We start from the raw sequence: 23,551 nt of genomic DNA, 5'->3' as shown, positions 1-23,551 counted from the left end.
TTATCGTACAAATGAAGTACCTATTAAACCGCTTAAGCATGATAGCGTTTTCTGTGCACAGGTCATCTGCAGGTAGAGAACTTGCTTGCCAGCGAAGACGCTCATCTGCATTGGAAAGGTATTCTATCCTTGCAATGTCTGTACGGAACTGAAGAGTAAAACATTATTATTACTTGCCCAAAGAGAGCCCAAAGTTTGATCAAATTTGATCTTTACTTTTTGTGAACACCTTGTAATTTCCCCTTTATGAAGCAGTAACTCATTACAATCAATGTTAACACCTGTGGTAGTCATGACATTGGTAATTGTGGAGCAATCTTTACCTGGATATTTGCTTGCTGCAAGTGATGGGACCACGTAGTGAACAAGTTCTGTCGCATTTGCTGATCAAAGTACCCAGCATAAGCAATAAAAGCTCCTGAAAGCAAACAGTCTCCTGCAATAGTGGACATCTGGTTCTTGAAGGTTTCACTTGTCTTCTCCCATCTTTCACGTTCAGCAGACAGATTCTTTAAGAGAGCAGTGCTACGGTTTACCTAGAAATTAAGGAATGGTCAATATAATGTACATCTTTATTCAAAATGAAGGCTCCCATAATTAATCGCATTTGCAACCTATACGGACAGACAAGTGTGCCCAACACACCAGACTTTGAACCCAAATTTTCAGAATTACGTATGTCCAGAAAACAACTATGAGTGCATGCACAACTCTGGAAGTTGGGTTGTTAGTATTCTTGGGCTGTGAATTTTATGGTTCTGGTAGTGGAAAGGGACAGAAGGATTGCAAGCATTTTGGAAAACAGGATTAGAATGCAAAACAACCTTGACAAATTGGAGAACTGATCTGAATTCCACAAGAGAAATTCAGGAAGGGGAAAAAAGAATAAATGCAAAACTACAGAACAGGGAATAACTGGCTAGGACAGGGGTGGCCAATCTGAGCCTGAGAAGGAGCCAAAATTTACCAATGTACATTGCTAAAAGGCCACAGTAATATGTCAGCAGCCTCCCATGAGCGCCCCCCTCCCACCCTCTGCTCCTAGTGCCCACCGGCAGCCCTGCGGATCAGCGCCTCCCTGCACCTCCCGATCAGCTGTTTCGTGGCATGCAGGAGGCTCTGGGCAGGAGAGGGAGGAGCGAGAGCACGACAGGCTCAGGGGAGGGGGCGGGAAGGGGTGGAGTGGGGGCAGGACCTGTGGCAGAGCCAGGTGTTGAGCAGTGAGCACTCCCTGGCACATTGGAAAGTTGGCACCTGTAGGTCCAGCCCTGGAGTTGGTGCCTATACAAGGAGCCTCATTAACTTCTGAAGAGCCGCATGGGGCTCCAGAGCCACAGGTTGGCCACCCCTGGGCTAGGATCTAGCTGGCTAGGCTGAAGAGGATCTGGGGGTTATATCGGATCACAAATTGAATATGAGTGATCAATGTGGTGCAGCTGCAAAAAAGGTTAATATTCTGGAACGTATTAACAGGAGTGTTGTAAGTAAGACACAGGAGGTACTGGTCCCAGTCTATACAGCAATGAGGGCTCAGCTGCATTACTGTGTCCAGTTCTGGATATCTCACTTTAGGAAAGATGTGAACAGGTTGGAGAAATTCCAGAGAAGGACAACAAAAATGATTAAATGTTTAGAAAACCTGTCTTATGAGAAAAGGTTAAAAAACTGGGCATGTTTGGCCTCGAGAAAAAGACAACCACGGTGAAAGTCTTCCAATATGTGAAGGGCTGTTCTAAAGAGGACTGATCAATTGTTCTCCATGTCCACTTAAGGTAGGTTGAGAAGCAAGGGGCTTAATCTGCAGCAAGGGAAATATAGATTAGATATGAGGAAAAAAAAAAAAAACTTTCCAACTATAAGTAGTTAAGCACCGGAGTAGTCTTCCAAGGGAGGTTGTGGAATTCCCATTATTGGACATTTTAAAAAACAGATTGGACAGACACCTGTCAAGGATGAACGAGGTTTATTTTACCCTGCTGCAGCAAAGGGGGCTGGACTCGAGTTCACTTTCAGCCCTACATTTCTATGATTCCATCAGTGCAGCTCAAGGAACCAAAAAATAAGAGGACATTTGTATGGACCGTTTGACCTGACTTCACTAGTCTTGTCTGAAGAGAACATTAATATAGCAGTTACCCTGCAAGGTAGTTTTAAAATATGAGAAAAGGTATACACTCAACTCTATTAAAAACATTAAGTAATCACAATTCCTCTGAAACACATTTGAGACTTACAAAACTGATCATTTTAATGGGTGAATTTTGTGCTTGTGAAAGACTGGCTTTGCTTCACCTATGCTAGCTTTCCTTGGTTGAGTAACATCCCACCTGCTTGCCTAGTCCTAATCAGACAGATTGCCAATTTAATTGGCAGGCCAGCATAGGCAGTGACTGGAAGAGCAATCCTCACTCTGGTCTGTTTATCAATGGTCGGCAAAGCTCTTTGTGAGAAGTCCAAAAGGAGGAAACATATTGAAAGGCAAACTGTTGTGTAGAGAGGCCATTAAAGCATTCTGTGTTAGAAAGGTATACAGAATGTTTCAAAGCCACTATTCCCACCCCCTGAAACATCAAAGAAAAGTCAGTAAAATGGACAAAATGGTACATTAAGGATTCTCACTTTTGCTTCAACTGCAGCCAGGTCCGCCTTAATTGCTTGAGCCTCTGAAATCAGCACTGCATACTCTTCCTTGTAGCGAGCAATACTGGCCTCGAGATCACGAATCATCTGTTCTACCTCATTAGCTTTCTGTTGATTGACTTTGGCATCATCCTCCAGTTTCTGTAGTTCATTGCGGAGGGGTTCTACTCGCTTCAACATATCAGCATAATTCAGCTGTGAAACATGTGAACAGTCAGTTCCAGATACTTTCTAGAATGGAACTTACCACGTGACTTGGGACCATGCAAGTCAGCAAGCATAATTTTTTTTATGGATTGAGGGCACCCCTCAGGATTTTAGGAATTCAGGCTTTCATTTTAAAAAGTTTAAGTTTCTAGTCTTCTACTTAAACTGATTCACTATTGTGAGTCTGCAGGTGGCCTGAAACAGCCAAGAGGTGTGAACTGCACTATTCATCTCACTGAAGCGAGAATGATGTTCTTTGGGAAGCCTCCAGTTTTCAATCAAATTTCAAATTCAATCGTGCAGTGCAGAGACAATTGCCGATGATGCTAGAGCTCTCTCTCAGGGAGTGTAGGATGAAGGCAGGGGAGATCCTGCAATGAGTCTGGAAGGCTAGAAGAGGGAAGCTTACCCTATGGGGTAAGTACCAAATTAGTGTATCCTTTTCCCTGCACACTAGGATTAGCCTGCCCCTGCCCCCACCGAAGAAGCCCTCCCGTTTTCCCATAACGGCACACTACTCAACCATCTAAAATCCCACCCGGAAACCCTCAGCCAAAGCCTACACCCACAAATAACCAACCTTGGCTTTGAATAGGGCTGGATGAGATGCCATCTGTGCTTGCCATTGACATTATTTCAGAGCTAGATGCCCTCCCCTCAATAAGACATGATCACATTACTCTACAACATTCCCCACCCTTGTCAGGTGGAGGAAATGAGATCAAACCAGGCAACAAAATCTGGTCTGTGCGTACACAAAACTGGCTACAGAGCAAAAAGACCAGCCATTAGTCACTATTATTAAAAACAGATTCTTTTTCAAAAGACAGTTGAAAATAAGTTGTAGGGTTGCAATCTTTACATACAAGTTCTTATGAAATGTAATGCAAGATCCTGTTAATCACGGAACAGTTAACCAGATATGCAAGAACATTCAGCACCTTACTCTGTGCATTCACTTGAGACCAATTACTGTTTTTACCACTACAATAGCAAGCTAGACAAGATTCCATAGATCTTTGAGTGATGGAAGTCTGCGTATTCTGAGTCCTTGCATATTTCCAGCACCATAGAACTAGTACTTATCACTAGGTGTTAGATTTCCCACATAACACTGAAGCATTCTACATTGGCGCATCTACTGCAGAGGAGTTACCTGTGCAATTGCCCATTTTACCAGTGGACCACATGCTAAGGATGCTCGGTTTACAATTTCATAATTGTAACTTGGATTTGACATGAAATTCTTCATTTTTTCCCGGATGGAATCACTGCAAAAGAAGAGTTATGTTTGACACAGCATGTGCGCAAGTGTTGAATCTCTCAGCGCAGAGTTACTGAGAGGAAGTTGCCCCTTTACTACAGTAGATAAACTAAAACCAATACCTTAGATCTTCAGTATTAAAGTTGACAATGCTGCTGATGAAATTATCTCTGAGAATAACTGGTCTGATCTTTTTCCAGTCATTTGTCTCCTCACCCAACAGGAGACAGATTGATTCTAAAGTCAGTTTTACTGCAGCAGGCGGATTGGCCATTGCTCTTACTTCAACAAGATGCGTCTTCCTTATAGAGCTCACAGCTATTAAGGGGATGAAAAAAAGTATTCAGCATGCAACAGTCAGGGATTTAAGGCTACTGCTGGGAAATAATGAACAGGGCCGGCTCCAGGCACCAGCTTCTCAAGCAGGTGCTTGGGGCGGCCGCTCCAGAGAGGGGCGGCACGTCCAGGTATTCAGCAGCAATTCGGCAGACGGTCCCTCACTCCGCCTGAGAGTGAATGACCTCCCGCCGAGTTGCCGCCGCAGATCGCGATCGCGACTTTTTTTTTTGTTTTTTGTTTTGGCTGCTTGGGGCAGCCAAAACCCTGGAGCCAGCCCTGATAAGGAAAGACATTTAAGTTCAATTACTGGGAATAGTCTATACTCCAGTGCTCTGATGGCAGTATGTGCTACTCAGACTATACTTTAAAATTTTAAGAGGAAAATTTAGCTCTGAGATGCACATTTTCTCCCTGATAGATCATCATCTTCATGAATATATGACAGAGTTTGATATTTAGTTCTCTGCATAAAAGGTGGAGATTCTGCACACACACGAGATGAATTCTGCTTTTTGTGAGGTAGAAACCAAACCCTAACATCACCAATTGTGACTACTAGTAAGATTTCTATTGTGAAAATAGAGAAATAAAACAATTTATTTATATTCCCAGCAATAGCTCGGTACCTGCAGTTATTCACCTGATCTCCTCAGCAGAAAAGTTTACAATAGTTGGAATGAAGTTTTCCCTCATAATGATGGAACGTATCTGTTTCCAGTCAGTTGTACTTTCACCCAATAGTAGACAGATGGACTCTAGTGCTAGCTTCACTGCTGCAGGTGGGTTGGCCATAGAATGGACCTCTACCAGATGCTGCTGCTTTATTGATTTTACAGTTAATCACAGTGGTCAAGCCAGATCGAGCAGGAGAAAGGAAGAGTATTGATAGGGGAGAAAAAGGAAGAAAAGACAGCAAAATAGTAAGGACAGGAATTAGCAAATCTTCATTGACATTGTTGAGAGATTTTCAAGCTTCAGGTAACATCGAAAACGAATTAAACATTTCTTGTAAAAACCAAATGGTTTCCACATTTTGAAAACTCTCCACCAGTATGCTCATGTGAGAGAGAGCAAGCTGAACTATCAGAAGCCTCCAAGCACTACTACAAAAGCAAGAGTTTGCACGTGGCAACTATGTTGCGTTCACAAGTTAAGGAGCCTAAAAGCAAGGCTGTGCCTCTACAGCGAGAGACCGTATACCTAGGCAAATAGTGAGCTAGAAGTCCTTCCTCCTCTTATGCAACCCACTGATAAGCCATTGTAACGAAGTCTTGAGTAACTAAGTTGTATGTAGTATTTCCATTCACGATACTTATGTAGCGTTTATTAAATCACTAATTCCATGAACTGGACACTGCTATCTCTTAAGAGGCAGCAGCAGCAGCAGAAACAGAACACGTTAGGGGTTTGTCTAGAAAACAGTGAGCAACAAGCTGGTGTCTAAGTGCACAGCAAGCTAGCGTGCTGTAGACTGACTGACTATGTGGACCATACGACTGCACACCAGAAATTTCCTAGCGTTTGTTGACCTACTCCTGTTTCAGGAGTTCCTATTCTAATGTATCCTGGTATACTGAAAGATAGTAAGTAAATCTAGCAAAGCTTGGCAAAAAACAGTGAACCATTAAGACAGTTTATTGCTCAAAGTTTAATAAAAATACTGCTTAGAATGCAAGTCTACAGTAGCAATAATTGGAAGTTTGGAAGCTCAGTAGTGCTAGTGAACTATTTTCTTTCTACTGATGCCACACTAAAGATTAAGATACTGCTGATAAAGGGATGGACCCAAAGTTTACTGAAGCAAATAGAAGCACTCCCACTGAATTCAAGAGCCTTTGGATCAGCCCCAAACCCCTAAAGGATGGCATGCTGTAGTTATATGTCAGTGTTGACTTACCATTCTGAGCATCAATGACAGCAGGCTCAACTTTGTCTAGCTCCTCCTTCACACTCATTTGCTTATCTGCAATTCCTGCTTGCTGTTCGTGCAGCTTCTCTTGAATGTCTTGGCTCATAACCTAAGAGAAAGATTGTGCAACCTTTAAGATATTATTTCTAAATATACTGTACATGTGCAAAAGGTAAAGAAAGCTTTGATTTCACCTTTTTCTTCTCAGCTTCTTGCTGATGCTTCACCATTTTTTTCAGCTTGTCATTAGCTGCTGCATTCTTTACTTCCAACTCCTGGCTCTTTATTCTCAAGTCCCTACGCAGTTCTTCCACCTGACATGAATGGTAAGATTAGAGTCTGTACAGACTAAACTCAATTTTAAAATGTTTTAATAGCTCTAATTTTATATTAAAAAGCAAAGTTTAAAGGTATGTACCTGGTCAACAGTTTCCTTGATCTTTTTAAGGCCAACATTCAAATGCATCTGCTGTTCCTCCAGCTCACTCCTTTTCTCATTGAACAAGTTGGCATAATGGTTGATGAAGTCCAAATAGTGACGTGGTGTGATGGCCATAGTTCTGCCTCCCCGTTTTGCTAGACGAGCGTTAGCCTTTCCAAAGGAAAAAGAGTTTGACAAAAGTTATTATATAATCCTAATCTTTTATATATACACTATCTAGATTTTTTAAACTCAAAACGGTCACAGCAGCAACACTATTGTACGGAACTTGTGTCAGTCCACTAGAACATGACATTAGAGATCTGAGTAGCATGGCAGAACACACCTGATGAAGGGTTTGATGAACAAATCCACAGCTATTTACAATAGCTTCCCTATGTGATGGCGGTTGTGGTAACTTCTCATACACAACTGGCATATAGTCTGGCACAATATAGTTTGGCTTCTCAAGATCCATTTTGCTTGTAAACTCTTTGCCAACTTCGTACAGTGCTTCAGTTGACCAGTCTCCAAACCAGTTCAAGACACACCTGCGGACAGGACAAGATGTATTACAACTTCCAAAATTTCTTTTTTGAAGAGGGTATTAACAATATTCTTAATTAAAAAAGACAGACCTGAAGTGTTAAGATACTCTGTTTGGGAGCTAACCTACAACAAAGTAAGTTAGTTACCTGTTGAAGAGAGATGGAGAAGTAGCTGCTCTGTCCTTCAGGCCCTCAGAAGATGGGTTCATGGTGAACACAACATGGAGATTGCGAATAACTTGACTGGTGAACCATTTGTACAGTTCTTCATGTGAATCTAGCATTAAACCTTCTTTCTGTGCTCCCTCTTTACATTGAGTCATAAGGGTGGCATATTCATCTCCTTCAAAGAGACCAGGAACCTAATCCAGGAAATAAGTATATTTTTCTTAAAGGCTTGATTTTCCCTGCATAACTGCTACTTTACACAGATTTACTCAAGTTACCTCTCCATTGGCCAGAAGATTATTCATTTTTTCCACAAATCCAGAATCCAGTACATTTGACTCATCCATTATAAACGCTATTTTCTCATTCTTGCAGCCAGAGCGTCTGAAGACCGTTCTCAGATCTTCATCAAAGTCTTCACCTGTGTATTTTCTATGAACCTATAAAGATTTAGCAATAGTTACTGATCTTTTTTAGCCCTTATCGTCCCACACAATGACTTATCTTTATACATTTATCTTACCAAAGACAGAATATCTGCAAGACAACTGCAAGCTTTAACAATCAATTTTTTTGTTGAGTGATAGAACTAAACCAACCTTTATTTGGTAAACACTTAAACCATTCATCCAAGCCACAAATCGCGAGAGAGTTGTTTTCCCTGTTCCACTAACTCCAATGAGAAGCAAGTGACCCTGAGGCTGGCGGAAGATTCTGAAAGAGATTGGTACTTCAAGTAAGTTTACTGCTTGATAAATTGTGAATTAGCCACAACAACATTTCTAAACTTCCTTTCCTTGCAAACTTAACCTGTATTAATTTTTTTTTTTTTTAGTACTGTGACTGGTTTGGGGACACACTGAAGTAACTATTGGCAATATTTCTCAGTCTGCTACAATTCCAACCTTGCAGTGCTCCCTTTACAGAATGCCTCTCCCAAGTAGAACACCAGAACAAACCGGTGTGCCATTCTGGACTAGTCTGAATACAGATTTGTTTTACAATTCAAACTAGACAAACCCAGAAGTTGGAAATTCAGCTTACCGGTCAATTCTTAGCACATGATCCAAAAGTTCATTGAACAGCACTAGTGGCACATCAAGTTCTTCTTCATAAAACACTTTCAGCCTGGCTTTTACATAGTCTCTCAGCTCTTCCTGATCCACTGGGATATAATCCTAGAATAAGAAGGTCAATATGTAAGCAAGAGATCTAACAGTCTAGAATTTAAGACTAAGGGAGAGATTCTCACCCTGCTGACCCCTCTGTGCTGGATAAAGGGCTAGAGTGACACAAATTCCCAACTCAAGAATTGAGGATGACAGCCACAGGGAACCCCTCAGACTCTGATGTAGCATGTGCCACAGGCAGGGCCTGTAATGTCACAAGCCATGGCAGCAGTGCTGCCCAGAATTTCTCCAGGCATCTGGCTTGCACGATTTAGACAACCCATTAAGGCTCAAAGCTACCTTAAGTTCCCCCCCACCTCACCCCACTCCCCCCCTTACCTAGGAGTTCTGTGCTGTGCCTCTTAGCAGCATAGTTCAGACTTTCACTTTAAGTTGAAAAAAAACTAGTTTGCACAACAGCTCAAATGCTGCATTTAAATCAATGCACAAATAGAAAATGCATCATGTCTGCAGAGCCACTGTAATGTAAGGCATTTAAAATGATCTACTGCTTACTTTCAGAAGCAATATAAGTCAGTATATTCCATAAATGCCAGAAAATTCCCAGGTAGATAGGTATTTGTGCTCCTCCTTGGCACTTTTACCATCACTGCAAATTCCTGATTTGAATACACATATGGCTCAACTGGTTTGAGGTATATTAACATACATGCACCCAGTGTATTAGGTAAGTCTAAACAGACAGGAGCACATTTAGCCAGCAGGCACAGAAGTAGATTTATGAATACCTGCTTGGACGCTGAAAAGCAAACCCTAAAACATTCAGAGTGATGAGCTTTACAATCACATATTAGCATTACACAATTGTTTCTTGAAGTCAGCTGCAACAGTTGAAGCCATATAAAGGATTGGGTGCGGGGGGGAGAAATCTAAGGCTATGAACAGTTTATTGATCAGACATTATTGTTCGTTATGAGTAGACTATAGGCATTTATTGTTCTGAAAGCATATAGCCAGATACAAGATTGAGTATGCTTGTACTGCACAATCATACCACCTTGGGTCATACCTCAGATCAAGTTATGCAATGATCTGAATAACACCACTTGGGAGACCAAGGGAAACCCAGGATGCTAGGAAATGAAGCTTGTGACTCAGTGGGTGGCATTTCTTCTTTGAGTCATTAGTTAGCCAGTGTGGTTATGGACACCATTAGCTTATTTGTTAAACAAGCCAAAGAGACAACCTACATCTTCTAACTGCACTAGTCCAAGACCCCAAGATACTTTCTGCAATTGTTACCCTAAATATTCTAGATGAGTCCCTATTTGGGTATATGCTCTGCCTTCAAATTCACAGTTCTACTCCCTTGGTACCCGGACAGGTTCTGCTATGTGCTGGATACCCATCATGCCATGCTGCATCAAATGTGTTTGCTTACCAACTCCAAATGGTTAGCAATCCTTATTGTCAAAGGTAAATTCTATCACTTCATGGACTGTGCTTAGTATGCTAGAAGAAGCGCCGCCTAAGAGAAGTGGTGGGCAAAGATTCACTCTCTTATTCTGATACTTCGTGTCTGCAACTGTCAATATCAAGGCTTCTATTGAGATATCCTTCTTTACCTTTGACAGCCAATTGCTGTACAAGATGGGTCTGCTCATAGCTTTCTCTTTGTCTACGTTGGGGAAATGTTTCAGAGCTACCATATCAATGTTTTCATCAGTCCAACGTCTCTCCTCATCTTCCACAAGTCTAGTTAGAGAGAGACAGTTACAAGCAAGCATGCAACACCTATTAAAAACAGATATATGTGAAGGACACACCAAGTACTATAAATAGCAAGTTAAGGCAAAGGGTAATACTATTGTACATATGGGTCAGTTCTATCTACTTAGAACTACTTAGCAATCCAATAGACACTGCTCTTACCCTGAGCTTAGAGAACTAGATTTCAAATCCACAAAGGTATTATTCTTCATATTTAGGTTATGTGTATAAGCCTTTGTAGGTGGCACTTATTTTATGAACTTAAACTTTTGTTCATTTCTACAATTTGTACTTTTAATACTATTTCCATAGTTTCTTTACCTGTCTTGGAAGAGACGCAAGGCTTCGTGTGCCCAAATCCTAATAAGGCCTTCAACAGGTAAGGTTTCTAATGGTCTTAAGGCTTCAAAGATACCTCTCACCCATCGAGTCATTTCACGAGGTGAATAAATGTAGTGTGGCTGTGTGTCCTGGGTGAACCTTTCCTAAAAATTCAAAACACTGGGTATAGTATCTAATGGGATAAAGTTATGCAACAATAAACAACATGCAAACAATGCTTCTCATGCCCCCATCTCACAACTGCTAATAAAAACAGGGTAAGCAGGCCAAAACAAAAAGCACTGGGATTTATCTAAAGTGGCACAGTAACCAGGAAAGAGGACTAGTCAGCAGAAGTTGGGAATAGTGTGTAGAGCAAGTTACCTGTGACATTGTGTAGAATTCTACCATAGCAGCAGTAAGAGGTTCTGCATATGTGCGGAGCGATGGGATGAGCCTCAGCATTGCACGATTGAATGTTCCATATATCTGAGTAAGTGAAGCTGGTCCAGGATAGTCCACATACACCACAGGGACATGGCGTAAAAATCTGAAAGAGGTGCAATAACTTAGTGTTCATACCAGGAAAGACTTCATCCAACTCAACTAGACTAGACCTGACGTATCTATTTTCAATATTCAAAACAACTGCCATCCTTGGTGGAGATTTCATCTCAAATTAAGCCACTAAAAGTCGAAGTAGGAGAGTCAATTACTGACTTGTACTCTGCAATATCACATCACATCATATTGGTTCGTTTCTGATCCAAGCTGCTTGTTTCATAGGATAAAAATAACTATTAATTTCACAACAGCATTCTCAGCCTCTGAAGTGAGTAATGTTCAGCACTCACCTTAGCCACCACCCTGTTGGCTAAAACAAAGTCCTCTTTGAAGTACAGGAATGTGAATGGAGTACAGTCTGTGTTGTTCATAGATTCTAAGGCCAGAAGAAATCTTGTCTAACCTCTCATATAACACAGGTGGTAGAACTTCCCCAAAATAATTCCCAGGGCATCTTTTAGAAAAAAATGCTACTATCTCGATTTAAAAATTGTGAATGATGCAGAATTCACCCTTGGTAAATTATTCCAATGGCTAATTACTCTCACTGTTTAAAAAATGACAGGTTTCAGAGTAGCAGCCGTGTTAGTCTGTATCCGCAAAAAGAACAGGAGTACTTGTCTTACCAACTCCCACCTGTTCATGCTCTCTGTATGTGTGTATATATATATCTCCTCAATAGATGTTCCATTCTATATGCATCCGAAGAAGCGGGCTGTAGTCCACGAAAGCTTATGCTCTAATAAATTTGTTAGTCTCTAAGGTGCCACAAGTACTCCTGTTTTTTGTTTAAAAAAATGTATGCCTTGATTCCAGTTTGAATTTGTCTAGCTTCAGTCTAGCAAAGAAAGGTATAACATGATCCAGTGGCTGGAAGCTGAAGAGCCCATTATTAAATATTTGTTCCCCATGTTGGTCTGTGAGTACCTATCAAGTCCCTCCTTAACCTATTCTTTGTTAAACTAAATAGCTTGAGCATTTTGAGTCCATCATTATAAAAGCACGTTTTCTAATCCTTTATCATTCTTGTGGCTCTTCTCTGAACTCTCTTCAATTTGTCAACATCTTTCTTGAATTGTGGGCACCAGAACTGGACACAGATTCCAGCACTGGTCACATCAGTGCCAAATACAGAGATCAAATAAGCCTCTTTATTCCTATTTGTGATCCCCATTTAAGCATCCCAGGATTGCATTAACTCTTTTGGCCACAGTGTTCCATGTTCAGCGGGGAACTCAAGTTCAACTGATTATCCACCATGATCCCCAAACCTCTCTCAGGATAGAGTCCCCCAACCTGTAAGTATGGCCAACCTTCTTTGTTCCTAGATGTATACATTTACATTTAGCTTTATTAAAATGCATATTAACTGCTTGCGCCCAGTTTACCAAGTGACACCGATGGCTGTGAATCAGTGACCTGTTCTCATCATTATTTACCATCCTCCCATTTTTGGGTCCTCTGCAAACAGTCAGTGATTATTTTGTCTCTTCCAGGTAACTGATAAAGATATTATGGCCAAGAACCAGTCCCTGCGCAATCCTACTGGAAACAAGCCCATTCAATAATGGCTCCCTGTTAACAGTTACATTTTGAGACTTATCAGTTAGCCAGTTTTTAATCCATTTAATGTGTGCCATGTTACTTTTATATCATTCTAGTTTTTTTTTTTAAATCAAATTGTCACGCAGTACCAGATCAAGTGCCTTACCTAAGTGAGTATATTATGTCAACACTATTACCTTTATCAGCTAAACTTGCAATCTCATCAAAAACAACAAAGTTACTTTGACAGGATCTATTTTCCATAAACCCATGTTGATTTGTATTAGTTACATTGCTCTCTTTTAGTTGTTTAACAATCAAGTCCTGTATCAGTCACTCTATTATTCTGGCTGGGATCTAGGTCATCCCATTTACCCTTTTTAAAATCTGGCATTTTAGCAGCTTTCTTCCAGTCTTCGGAACTTCCCGTGCTCCAAGACTTATTGAAGATCAACAGGAGCTTGCTGGACCATTAATGAGCAGCTCATTTGGATGCAAGGTATTTTTAAACCAATATTTGATGCTACAAATGGATTCCAGTATTAGAATGTAAAGGCATCAGATACTCCATTTTGCAGATCAGGACTATAGTTTTAGTAGCTTCAGACTAGTATTTACCTATGTGAAAGTGGTTTCCTTCCAGGATCAGTAGGTGGGTTACAAGCTCCAACAAACTGAATCCTCTCTAATTTCACCCAGGTCTGATCCGATGTACGGTAGAAGCCTCCATGTTCCACCATCTGAATGAGGGAATTGTTTTAATACAAGAAAGTTCCCATAATAATATAATAGTAATATCCTTAGTTTCACAACAAAACAAACCTGTCTAATGAAGGATATGACTCTCTGCGTGCCATACTTATCCATATCTGGCAAGTTGATTTCATCACAGAACAGCACCAGCCACTTTCCTAGCTGCACCGGAGCCAGCACCACTCCTTTAGGTGTATGCCTGTACTCACAGTAATGATCAAAAGTTTTCAAAAGTAGCTCTGGGGTAGTAGCACTAGAGAAGTTAAGTCCAACCACCTTAAAAACAAACAAACAAACCAAGGGTGAAAGAGGTAAATCCATGAAGACATTTGATACATTTTAATAGTTTAAAGTCTTAGAACTACAGTTTCAGTAGATGATCACTCCTCAGTAACAAATATATATTACAACTTGGCTTTCGGATTGAAACTATATGCTGTAGGTTGACTAGATACTGATCACTGGATGCTGTTTACATAAGTATTTGGGTCACTACAGATATGTAAAATTCCTAATAGACTGCCATCAAAGTCTGTTATCTGCCAGTTGTACCCACTTGTTAGAATACATACCGTCTCTCATCACTGTTAACTGGTTTAAACACTCATACCTAGATGAACAGCCACCTGAACTCAAAATACTTTTGATTTAATACTGAACAAGTGAAAAAAAAAGCCAGTACTACTGGCGCTAGTTAGAAAGGAGGAACAGATGGCCTTGATGTGAAGGGACTCCTGGAGAAAGAGTCTAGATCTTCCTGGTGACTATGGGCAAGTCACTGATTTCTGCTTCAGTTTCCACTCCCTTTTACAGATCATGTTTCTGCCTCACAGAGTGTTATAAGGATACATTCATTTAGTTGGGCAAAGAACTCTGATATAATGAAGTTTTTGCCATGTAAGTAGAGAGGTGTTGCAGTAATCATTAGAGTAAACCTTGTAGGCAGCTTTTACTTGTTATAAATTTGCAATTATTCAATAATGTACATATAAACAGAATAGTTACCTCCATATCAGGGAGGGCTCTGAGAGCACTGAAAAGGATCATAGTCTTTCCAGAACCTGGTGGGCCACAGAGCACCAGGGGTTTGTGTTCCGCTAGCCAAGTATACAGCAAAGCTTCATGGCGGACGGTATCTAGGGTTGGTACAACAACGTCAGGAGCAGCAACCTTGTGGGTCTCAACTTCAATCTGAGGAACCTTGGACTGCCATGGGACCCACTCACCTGTAATCGACACCTAGGTGAACAGAAATATAGTTAATGTATAAAATTTAGTAGAGAAATGGATTCCAATGGGGTTCTCATCACAACCCCAGCTTATTTTACACAACTTCATGCTTTAATCTGTGAACTCAGTTAAGCTTTTAACACCTGCAAATTTGATGCTGTGGGACTAGTTTACAATCAGCATGTACTACACAGTACATTATGTACCAACTGAACAAACAAACAAAAAGGCAAAAAAAAAAAAAAAATCAAATGTAGAGTGGCTTGCCTTGAGCTAACTTGTGAGATACTGATTTAATCCCATTGAGAGAGGTTAATTTAGAAATAGTGTCATATTGGCTTTGTTTCCTTAGGAATTAGGTTTTTAACCCATAAAAAGTACAAGGGGCTATTACCTCATAATCAATTATGGGTATGTTGGGTGCTGTGGGCAATGGTACAGTGGTGATTCTCCTAATGTATTCTCCCAGCTCTGCTCTCATTTTCAGATGACTGTCTCCAGAGAGTGACCACAGTATTGCATAGACCAGGTATCTCTGATGGAAGACAAGAGAAAGATTAGTCCACACAAATGCAAAAAAAGTATTACTTGTGTTCGAAGGACAGCAGAAGAAAATACAAGGTAACTGTGTTCATCTTTAGGCTTTCAGATCACTTTGCTGCAGTATTTACTTTACCTGGATATAACGCTCCAGTTGATCTATCTGCATAGGGAAGTCGGGATGGTTTGCATTGTACTGGGCTACATTGCGGCAAGCCTGATGCAACATAGAGAACAATGAACCAAGACAGCGCAAGCGAGTGAGGTCCATGATATGCTCTAACGTGAAAGCATGTTCAAGAGCTTTAGTCACCAGTCCATTAGGTGTGAAATAGGGCTGCATAATTGTTGCTGCATCTCTTTGAATCTGTTGGTAAAGACATTAGCATTGTTCAAGGAACTTGGTTTGTAGTCTTAAGTCATAACACTACATTTTAAAATAAGTTTGTCTATAGCATGGGTTCAAAGTGTCATACTTTAATTGGGGAATACAACATGCAAGTTATATTTTGTTAACTCAATCTCTATTTATATTCAGTACAGCCTGTAAGATTAGGAAGTGCCTCGAAAGCTTCTTTTAGTGGGTCTGGTGTCAGTCCACAGTATTACAATCCATTCCAAGATATACCTGCAACATTGGAGAAGCTGCTGCTTCATCTTCATCTTCTTTGCCCTTTCGCCTCCGCTGAGCTTCCTCTTCACCTTCATCCAAAGGGATGTTTCGTAGTCTGGCCAGGAAGTTATTGAATATCATGTCAGTGCTTAAGACATCTTCACTGAACCAGACCATTCCGCACCTTGACACTGTGGTCAGAGTAGCATATTTCAGATCCTGTACCTCAAACATGATACGCACCTAGAGAGAAAGTGCAGACATTTAAGACAATTAGTTTGGTCTTACTTCATAAAGTATTTTATGTATTCAACACCTAATTAGACATTCATGCATGATCTAGTATTTCCTAGTCTGGAAGGGTCAAGGTAAACCTGACATGACAAACTCCATAACCACAGAAGGGTTTTTAAACAATTCAACCAGACTATTGCATAAGATCACTTTTGCTCTGATGCAATATTAACTTTACTCTGTGCCCACAGGTAGTGTGATGAGAGCATGTTCATGTCAGCTGCCAAAAGCAACAGAGCTATCAAATTTTCAGTAGATTAAACTATTTAGATATGCTGAAATGTTTGTAAAAACAAAAATCTTTACATTTGGTGGAAGGCTGAGACGTTCTCCATTGGGCAGAGTCAGCAGTTTGTTGTCATCCAACACGGAGTTTAAGTTCTCCACCCATTCAGGATCTACATCCCCATCAAAGATGATCCACTGTCGTTTTTGCAATTCACCTCTCACATTGTCTATGATCCTAAGTTCAGGAAAGCATTTAGTGTAGGTTAAAAAACAGTAATTTTCCCTTCCCTCAATCCTCCATGGCAATGACAACGTGCAAGAATATCTCTAATAGCCACTTCTTAACTTATACATTATTCATGTTTAAGACTCACTTTCTCAGGACATGTGTAAACAATCCATCTGTCCATTCTCTGGTATTTGGATCCAAAGTACCATAGAGGTGGTGATCTTTGCTGATTGCTTTTGGATCAATGATGTGAGCAACACTTTCTACACCCTCTAGCCGCTCCAGGGCTTTTAGCAGCACTCTCCAAGCCATGCTCTTTCCACTTCCAGAAGGACCCACCATCATCAACCCATGATTGATCTGGGTAATTTGATAGAGCTGAAGAACCTGTGACAAAACAGAAGGATCTGTCATTTAAGACTTGCATTTATTAAAATTCAAACCTATTAATCTGGAATCATTTAAAGTTGAAACTTATTTTAGGTATTCTGTCTATTTGGGGAGCAGTTGTATTTGATTTCTGTATCACGGAATATGGAAAGTGTTACATGTACTTTGTCAACTCTACATTGTAAGATTTACAACGATCACAACGTACCTTTTCGACCCACATGCCACCAACTTCTTCTCCATCACCATATGTAAGGTACATTTCCTGACACACTTTCTTAAGCTCCTCTCGCAGGGCTGTCATTTCACCACGGTGATACTGTACTCCAGGGAATACATCAGAAAAGAGACTGAACAGCAGTGGGATGTCTTCTGCAACAAGTTTGGGGACCATTGTTTCACACACACTCTGGATCAAAATCTACATGGAAAATTTCATGTTTTGATTAGACAATACACCGTAAGCAATGAATATCTGCATTAGTCACATTGGTAGAAAAATTCTAGACAGGTCATGTTGAATATTCAGACTGCAGAGTATATTGACATTTGCTAGGTTTGCATTTGGCATTCTTATTCCCTGCAAAACTTATTTGATGTTGAGTTTTATATTTGTGCAAGATCATTTATGACAGTGCATTATGAACTTAAAGTGATGCTATATAGGGAATACTTAAGCTATCGCCTAATACAATTGCCTTAGTTGAGGAATGACAACTGTACTTGCCTATGTAACATTTACCTGAAAGTGATGTGAACTGAAGGAGTTCATTCAGAATGTCTACTCCACTTGGAATAGAGTCAGGACATCACTCGTTTTATAGGAGTGGTGAAAGTTTGTAATGACCACAAACCATCGGATGCCTCTGTTTTATTGTAAGAAAGACACTTCCAACAACTCAAGCACTGCTTAAAACTCAGTTCAATCTACTGAAACTGCCACTCCTGTAGCCTAAAGTACCATGACTTTAAGTAAATACAACATTTGTGAACTTAAATAGATTATATTTATGCTTGATACAGCAGGTGCTTTACTGTAAGTGCTCATATACATGAATATGTACTGTAATCACCCCTTTGCTGTGAATGAATATTAAAAAAATCTGTATATGTTTTACCTCTTGTTCAGGTAGGTTCTCAGCAATTTCCCCTTCATCAACAACTTCACCACGCTCTCTCTTCTCCCACTTTATCTTCTGAATCCTCTCCCTCTTCACATTTCCTGCACTAATCAGTACACTCTTCAAAGGTCTTAAGCCAAAGTCATAATGACTTTGAGAGGAGAGCTGCTCATCACAGAGGCTAAAGATAAAAGATACCAGAGTCAGTTTTAGACATAGTAAGATCACAAAACTAATGTTCAATAGTAAAATGTCAAGCATGCTTACCGTTCGATGTTCTTGCTATGGTAGTTTCAAAACTAGCTACAGAGCCATTTTAAGTTCCAGATTTAAGTACAAAAGTGATCTTTTTAATGGTTTGGGCCACACTTGTTTAAGTGACTATTACTTACTTGAAGAACGGGACAATCTTATTGGCAAGCACTTCAGCAGTACGGAAACCCTGGGAGTACAACATGACCTGGGCAATCAGCTGGCGGTCTGGCTTTGTCATCGCCAAGCTACGGAACAGCTTCTTCAAGTTGTCTGGAAGATTTGATCTACCCGCATAACCAGGATTCATGGTGACGAAGATAGCCATGTCTGGGCTCACTTTAACTTGTTTATTCAGCAGCTCACAAGTAATAGGTGCTGAAGCTAAAAGTAGTTCACACAAAGTATTTTAAGTTACAATTGATTTTGTCTCAGTCAAATCAGCTATCAACTACAGTAGCTGAAACTTCACTTTTAGTATCCTGTATAGTTTTGTTTGTGGTACAGTAACTCCTCACTTAAAGTCGTCCCGGTTAACGTTGTTTCATTGCTGATCAGTTAGAGAACATGCTTGTTTAAAGTGGCGCAATGCTCCCTTATAACATTGTTTGGCAGCTGCATGCTTTGTCCACTGCTTGCAGAAAGAGCAGCCCATTGGAGCTAGCTGGTGGGGGCTTGGAACCAGGGTGGACTGGCAGCACCCCACCTCCCCACACACAATCAGCTCCCCTAAGTTCCCTGTGCAGCAGCCGCCCACCAGGCTACCAATTGCCAGCAATTCAGCTGTCCCTCCCCCCACAGCCATTTGCTGCTCCTGCCCTCTGCCTTGGAGCTGCTCCCGGGAGCCTCCTGCTTGCTCTGCGGGGGGGCGAGGGAGGAGAAGAGAAGAGGGGGGCGGTCAGGGTGTCCCCCTCCCTCCTGCTCCTGCCCCCCGCTTACCCCATCTCCATAGAGCAGGGGGAAACGACAGAGCTCAAGACAGAGGGAGCGTGGTGGCAGCAGCTGCTGTCTCAACTTCCTGGTCTGCTTAAAAAGGCAATCTACTTAGAGTGGTTCAGCGTACTTAAAGGGGCAATGCACATCTCTCTCTCTCTCAAACACACACACACACACACACACGGTGTGTGTCTCTGTCTCTATCTGCCATGCTGTCTCCCCTCCCTCCATTTGTGCTGCCTTATAGAGTATGAGGCTACATTAACAACGTGTTAACCCTTGAGGGCTCAGCCGAGTTCTAGTTCATCATTTAGCAGTAAGGCATTCCCTGGGAAATATCCCACCCTCTGACGTCACCACCCCAACCACGTTTCACAGTCATCATTGCTGTGTACAGTATTAAATTGTTTGTTTAAAAATTATACAGTGTGTGTGTCTTTTGTGTGCTGAAAAAAATTTCCTTAACCTAACCCCCCCCCCCCATTTACATTAATTCTTATGGGGAAATTGGATTCACTTAACATTGTTTCACTTAAAGTCACATTTTTCAGGAACACAACTACAATGTTAAGCGAGGAGTTACTGTACAACTAGTCAAACATTTTTTCTACCACTACACTAAAGTTACACAATGTTGAAAGTGACTGCATATCAGTTGAAAGCTACTTCCTTTAATTGTTTAATATTTAAGTTACATTTTCAAATGTAAGACACCCCCCCCCACCCCGAAAAAAAAAAAAAAAAAGCCTGGCCAATGTGGGAGTAACTGATCAAGTAGATTTCTCAATAGGACCTATTTCAGACATGCACGTGAGGGCATTCTTTTGACAGCACAGCTATACAAAATCATTAGCAACGAAAAAAATTGCATACTCTTGTCATAGTTTGGATTGCAATGTTCTCGCAAGGCTTCCTGGATGCACTGAACCTGCTGAGAAACAGCAGAAAGCATACGCTCCTCAAGTCTGTTGAACTCATCAAAGCAGCCCCATGCGCCCACTTGACAGAGCCCCACAAAGATGCGTCCCATTGCCTGTAGGCAGAGAAAAAGAAGATAAGCTTTAAATATACACACACTGGAAAAAAAAAAGTTACCTTGGTTATTCTTCCCTGTACATAGTGGAACTGGTGTAGACTGGATAGGATTGTGGTTACATATATTAACCCCCTATTTAATGTGTATGTATTGCTGAGAATCTTTATGCTTTCAACAGAAACAACTACTTCTCTACCCACCACTCCACTCTTCTCTTCCCACTCACACCACTCTTGCTTCTCAGATGTTTCAGTTTTTGAATGCCAACTTCCATGTTCTAGAATGTATAAGGCACTACTAAGCAACTTCCACTCCTCTTTAGGGAAGTCTGTTAATTAATTCTAAAATCTCTGCAAGCACATTCCTAAACCTGCAGCAGAATTTAAAAGTAGTTCTGATGCTGCAATGTATCAGGAAGTCCATTGAGATAAGGAGTATGTGCAGCAACATATCCATTAGGCGTCAGCCAGTCACACCTACTTGATTTCCACTAAAGTAGGTCTACTTCAGTTGGTCACATCACACAACATGACTGGGGGATGGTAATGGAAGACTATAGTTTGAAAATATTTTAAATTACCTTCCTAAAGCTTGCAGTTCAAATTTACCCTTGCTAAATTATTGTCTAAAAACAGAGCAGGCAGCTTCTAACCCAATTCTGCTTTAGGTGGTAGTGAGGTCCAATGAAGCACAGTAAAGCAACCATAATCTACTTCACCAGATATAGGAACAAGCTTTCAAACGTTTTGAAATCTACAAGCTTAAAGGGCATATTAATGAGATCTTAACTTAAAACGAACAATGTTCTCATGTTAAATGAAAGATACTATACCTGGAAGTCAAACATTTCACCGCAGTTGAAAACCAGAACAAAGCGGCCAAGCTGGTGTCCAAGGGCCTTTACAGATTCTGTTTTACCAGTACCAGCAGGACCTATTTTTAGAATAGGATAAAGACATTAGTCTCTTCCTAGGCACTAAACTGACAATATTAACATCTAGAGTCTACGGGCTGGGCTATGGTACTGCGGTAAGTCAGCCCAAATTACGCTACTTCAGTTACATGAATAACGTAACTGAAGTCGACGTAGCTTAGGTCGACTCGATGCAGTGTCTACACCGTGCTGTGTCGACGGGAGATGCTCTCCTGACGACTTCCCTTACTTTTCTCAGGGAGTTGGAGTACACAAATAAGTGGGAGAGCACTCTCCCATCGATTTAGCGGGTCTAAAACAGACCCACTAAATCAACACCTGCTGCATTGATTACAGCAGTGCAAATCTACCAGTAAGTATAGACGTGGCCTAAGTGTTGCTCATTTTTCAAAACTGGAGTCTCAACTATGGAAGTTACTTTATTAATTTTATAGCTGATGAACATTAGTCTTTACCTTTAACAGAAGACACATATGGAATCAGTACAAACTTACCAAAAGGTGAGCCTCCAAGTCTTGCCTCCAAGGCTTGCGTCATTGTCAGGTAACAGCGGTCAGTAAGAGGAGTCTGAACTAGTTTATCCTGAACACCAAGATACTCAAAGCCATAGTTGAATTTGGCATTTGCCATCTGAATGGACAGCTGTTGCAACACATCTGTCTGTTTTGGGTCAAAGTAGAATCGCATCTGGCTGAGCCACTCAAAGGATTTGGAGTTGTCAATCTTACTTTTGATCAGTGATCTTGTAACATCTCTTTGGTGCACTAACTCTGTAATCTGGAGAACAAGCATCTCATTAGCAACCACCACGAAAAAAGACCATGTACTCTAATGAAACTAACAGTTTTACTGCATCTCACTGCACCTCAGTTTATGAAAAGCCATTGCTCGGTGCTAGAAGGCATCATCTAATATCCATCCTCTAGCTTGCAGAAAAGAGGAGCTAGTAAAGAAAGTCTGTAGATGCAGGATCCCTCTCAGTCAAGCTTCAAGCCAAGGCATGGTTCTGAAACCACAAGAGCTGTCCTTATGGACAACCTTTTTCTGTCCACAAGCAGAGAAAGGAAGCAAATCCATACTCATCCTGTTACACCTCTCTGGCCCCAGATACTCTTAGTCACCAGATATTCTTGTCTGCCTCCAAGAAGCTGTAATGTTGAATGAGAGTGCCCTTAAACCAGCTCACATTTTCCTCTAAGAAACCCCAAGTGCTGTAGAGGGAAAGTGTTTCTACATCCCTCCCCACCAAAAGCCCTCACCTCTGAGGTCCCACAAGTTTAATCCTCTGCAAAAGTTATTCAAAGTCTATATAAAGCCACCAAGAGAATTGCTCAGACACTATGGGCTGAAATCTCACCAGGTACAGACCAAAACTGAGCTCTACATCTCCATTCCCATCTTTCAGTAGCTGGAATCAGCAGCTGAAGAAAGTGCATCCGACTAGAGCTAAACCCAGCCAAGACTGAGATGCCGGTAGATAAAGAGGAATGTTTCTAAGAACTTGCTTCCTCCAAGACTCCACTATGGAGGGCACCTTCCCCTCAGACTAGTTTATCACTAGCCTTCAATCCTTTTGGATGCCCAAGAGACAAAAAATGTCAACTTTAATCTGCAATAGGCCAGAAATTGACACCTCATTGTATCAGCAGACTTGGACATGGTAAGGCTGAAGGTCCACAGATTTGATTATCGCAAGTCATGTCTAGCAGTGAAACCACACCCCATGTGAAAGCTCCAACTCGTACAAAACACAGCACTCTAGTTTCTTGGCAGCACAGACTGCCACAAACACCATTCTGTGGGTATGCACTCTACACTTGTTCCCCAATTAGAAGTTTAGTTCAAGGTTTATTTTATAGGAGCCTTTGAATAACAGGACAGATTGTAAGTTGCACTCGTCTGGTGGAAAGTAGAGCTTCTTAGGACGAGCTGGAGTTAAGCTATGAATTCAGTGGGCAAGAAGTGATGGACTTCCATAGCTAAATGCAAAAAGCCTTCAGTTTAGCTTTTCTTTCTGCAGAAAGTTCTTCACATGCCTATGACAGCCCCTCACGCAAATACAGAAGTTTTAAATTATGCTATTTCTCCTATAAGGAGTTTCTATTTTTAAACAGCTGAAGGAGCTCAGACACTATGATTATGGGAGCCATGTACATACTGTAACAAAGT

The 23,551-nt window shown here is 41.0% G+C and overlaps 1 protein-coding gene across 2 annotated transcripts in view; it reads right to left on the bottom strand.

Annotated features, from left to right (window-relative positions):
- Positions 1 to 23,551, bottom strand: part of LOC128836054 (cytoplasmic dynein 1 heavy chain 1-like) — an 80,937-nt gene that overhangs the window by 19,646 nt on the left and 37,740 nt on the right. The window contains exons 27-56 of one of the 2 annotated variants that reach the window (XM_054026067.1): positions 21,877 to 22,159; positions 21,281 to 21,381; positions 20,286 to 20,445; positions 18,617 to 18,860; positions 18,222 to 18,405; positions 17,312 to 17,524; positions 16,859 to 17,100; positions 16,563 to 16,719; positions 15,978 to 16,205; positions 15,486 to 15,716; positions 15,204 to 15,344; positions 14,585 to 14,818; positions 13,649 to 13,855; positions 13,445 to 13,566; positions 11,102 to 11,267; positions 10,718 to 10,881; positions 10,252 to 10,381; positions 8,541 to 8,674; positions 8,096 to 8,210; positions 7,775 to 7,936; positions 7,476 to 7,690; positions 7,127 to 7,331; positions 6,778 to 6,951; positions 6,554 to 6,673; positions 6,348 to 6,468; positions 5,091 to 5,286; positions 4,004 to 4,118; positions 2,620 to 2,835; positions 324 to 536; positions 21 to 148 (exon numbers count right to left, since the gene is read on the bottom strand). In XM_054026067.1, coding sequence (XP_053882042.1) covers positions 21 to 148; positions 324 to 536; positions 2,620 to 2,835; positions 4,004 to 4,118; positions 5,091 to 5,286; positions 6,348 to 6,468; positions 6,554 to 6,673; positions 6,778 to 6,951; positions 7,127 to 7,331; positions 7,476 to 7,690; positions 7,775 to 7,936; positions 8,096 to 8,210; positions 8,541 to 8,674; positions 10,252 to 10,381; positions 10,718 to 10,881; positions 11,102 to 11,267; positions 13,445 to 13,566; positions 13,649 to 13,855; positions 14,585 to 14,818; positions 15,204 to 15,344; positions 15,486 to 15,716; positions 15,978 to 16,205; positions 16,563 to 16,719; positions 16,859 to 17,100; positions 17,312 to 17,524; positions 18,222 to 18,405; positions 18,617 to 18,860; positions 20,286 to 20,445; positions 21,281 to 21,381; positions 21,877 to 22,159 — 5,321 coding nt within the window. Of the gene's footprint in view, positions 1 to 20; positions 149 to 323; positions 537 to 2,619; positions 2,836 to 4,003; positions 4,119 to 4,233; positions 4,430 to 5,090; positions 5,287 to 6,347; positions 6,469 to 6,553; positions 6,674 to 6,777; positions 6,952 to 7,126; positions 7,332 to 7,475; positions 7,691 to 7,774; positions 7,937 to 8,095; positions 8,211 to 8,540; positions 8,675 to 10,251; positions 10,382 to 10,717; positions 10,882 to 11,101; positions 11,268 to 13,444; positions 13,567 to 13,648; positions 13,856 to 14,584; positions 14,819 to 15,203; positions 15,345 to 15,485; positions 15,717 to 15,977; positions 16,206 to 16,562; positions 16,720 to 16,858; positions 17,101 to 17,311; positions 17,525 to 18,221; positions 18,406 to 18,616; positions 18,861 to 20,285; positions 20,446 to 21,280; positions 21,382 to 21,876; positions 22,160 to 23,551 lie in introns of both variants that reach the window. The other variant, XM_054026066.1, reaches the window with a different exon arrangement.

Source organism: Malaclemys terrapin, chromosome 4 (assembly GCF_027887155.1).
Source record: "Malaclemys terrapin pileata isolate rMalTer1 chromosome 4, rMalTer1.hap1, whole genome shotgun sequence".
Classification (NCBI taxonomy): Eukaryota; Metazoa; Chordata; order Testudines; family Emydidae; genus Malaclemys; species Malaclemys terrapin.
This window is presented reverse-complemented; position numbering and strand designations above follow the sequence as displayed.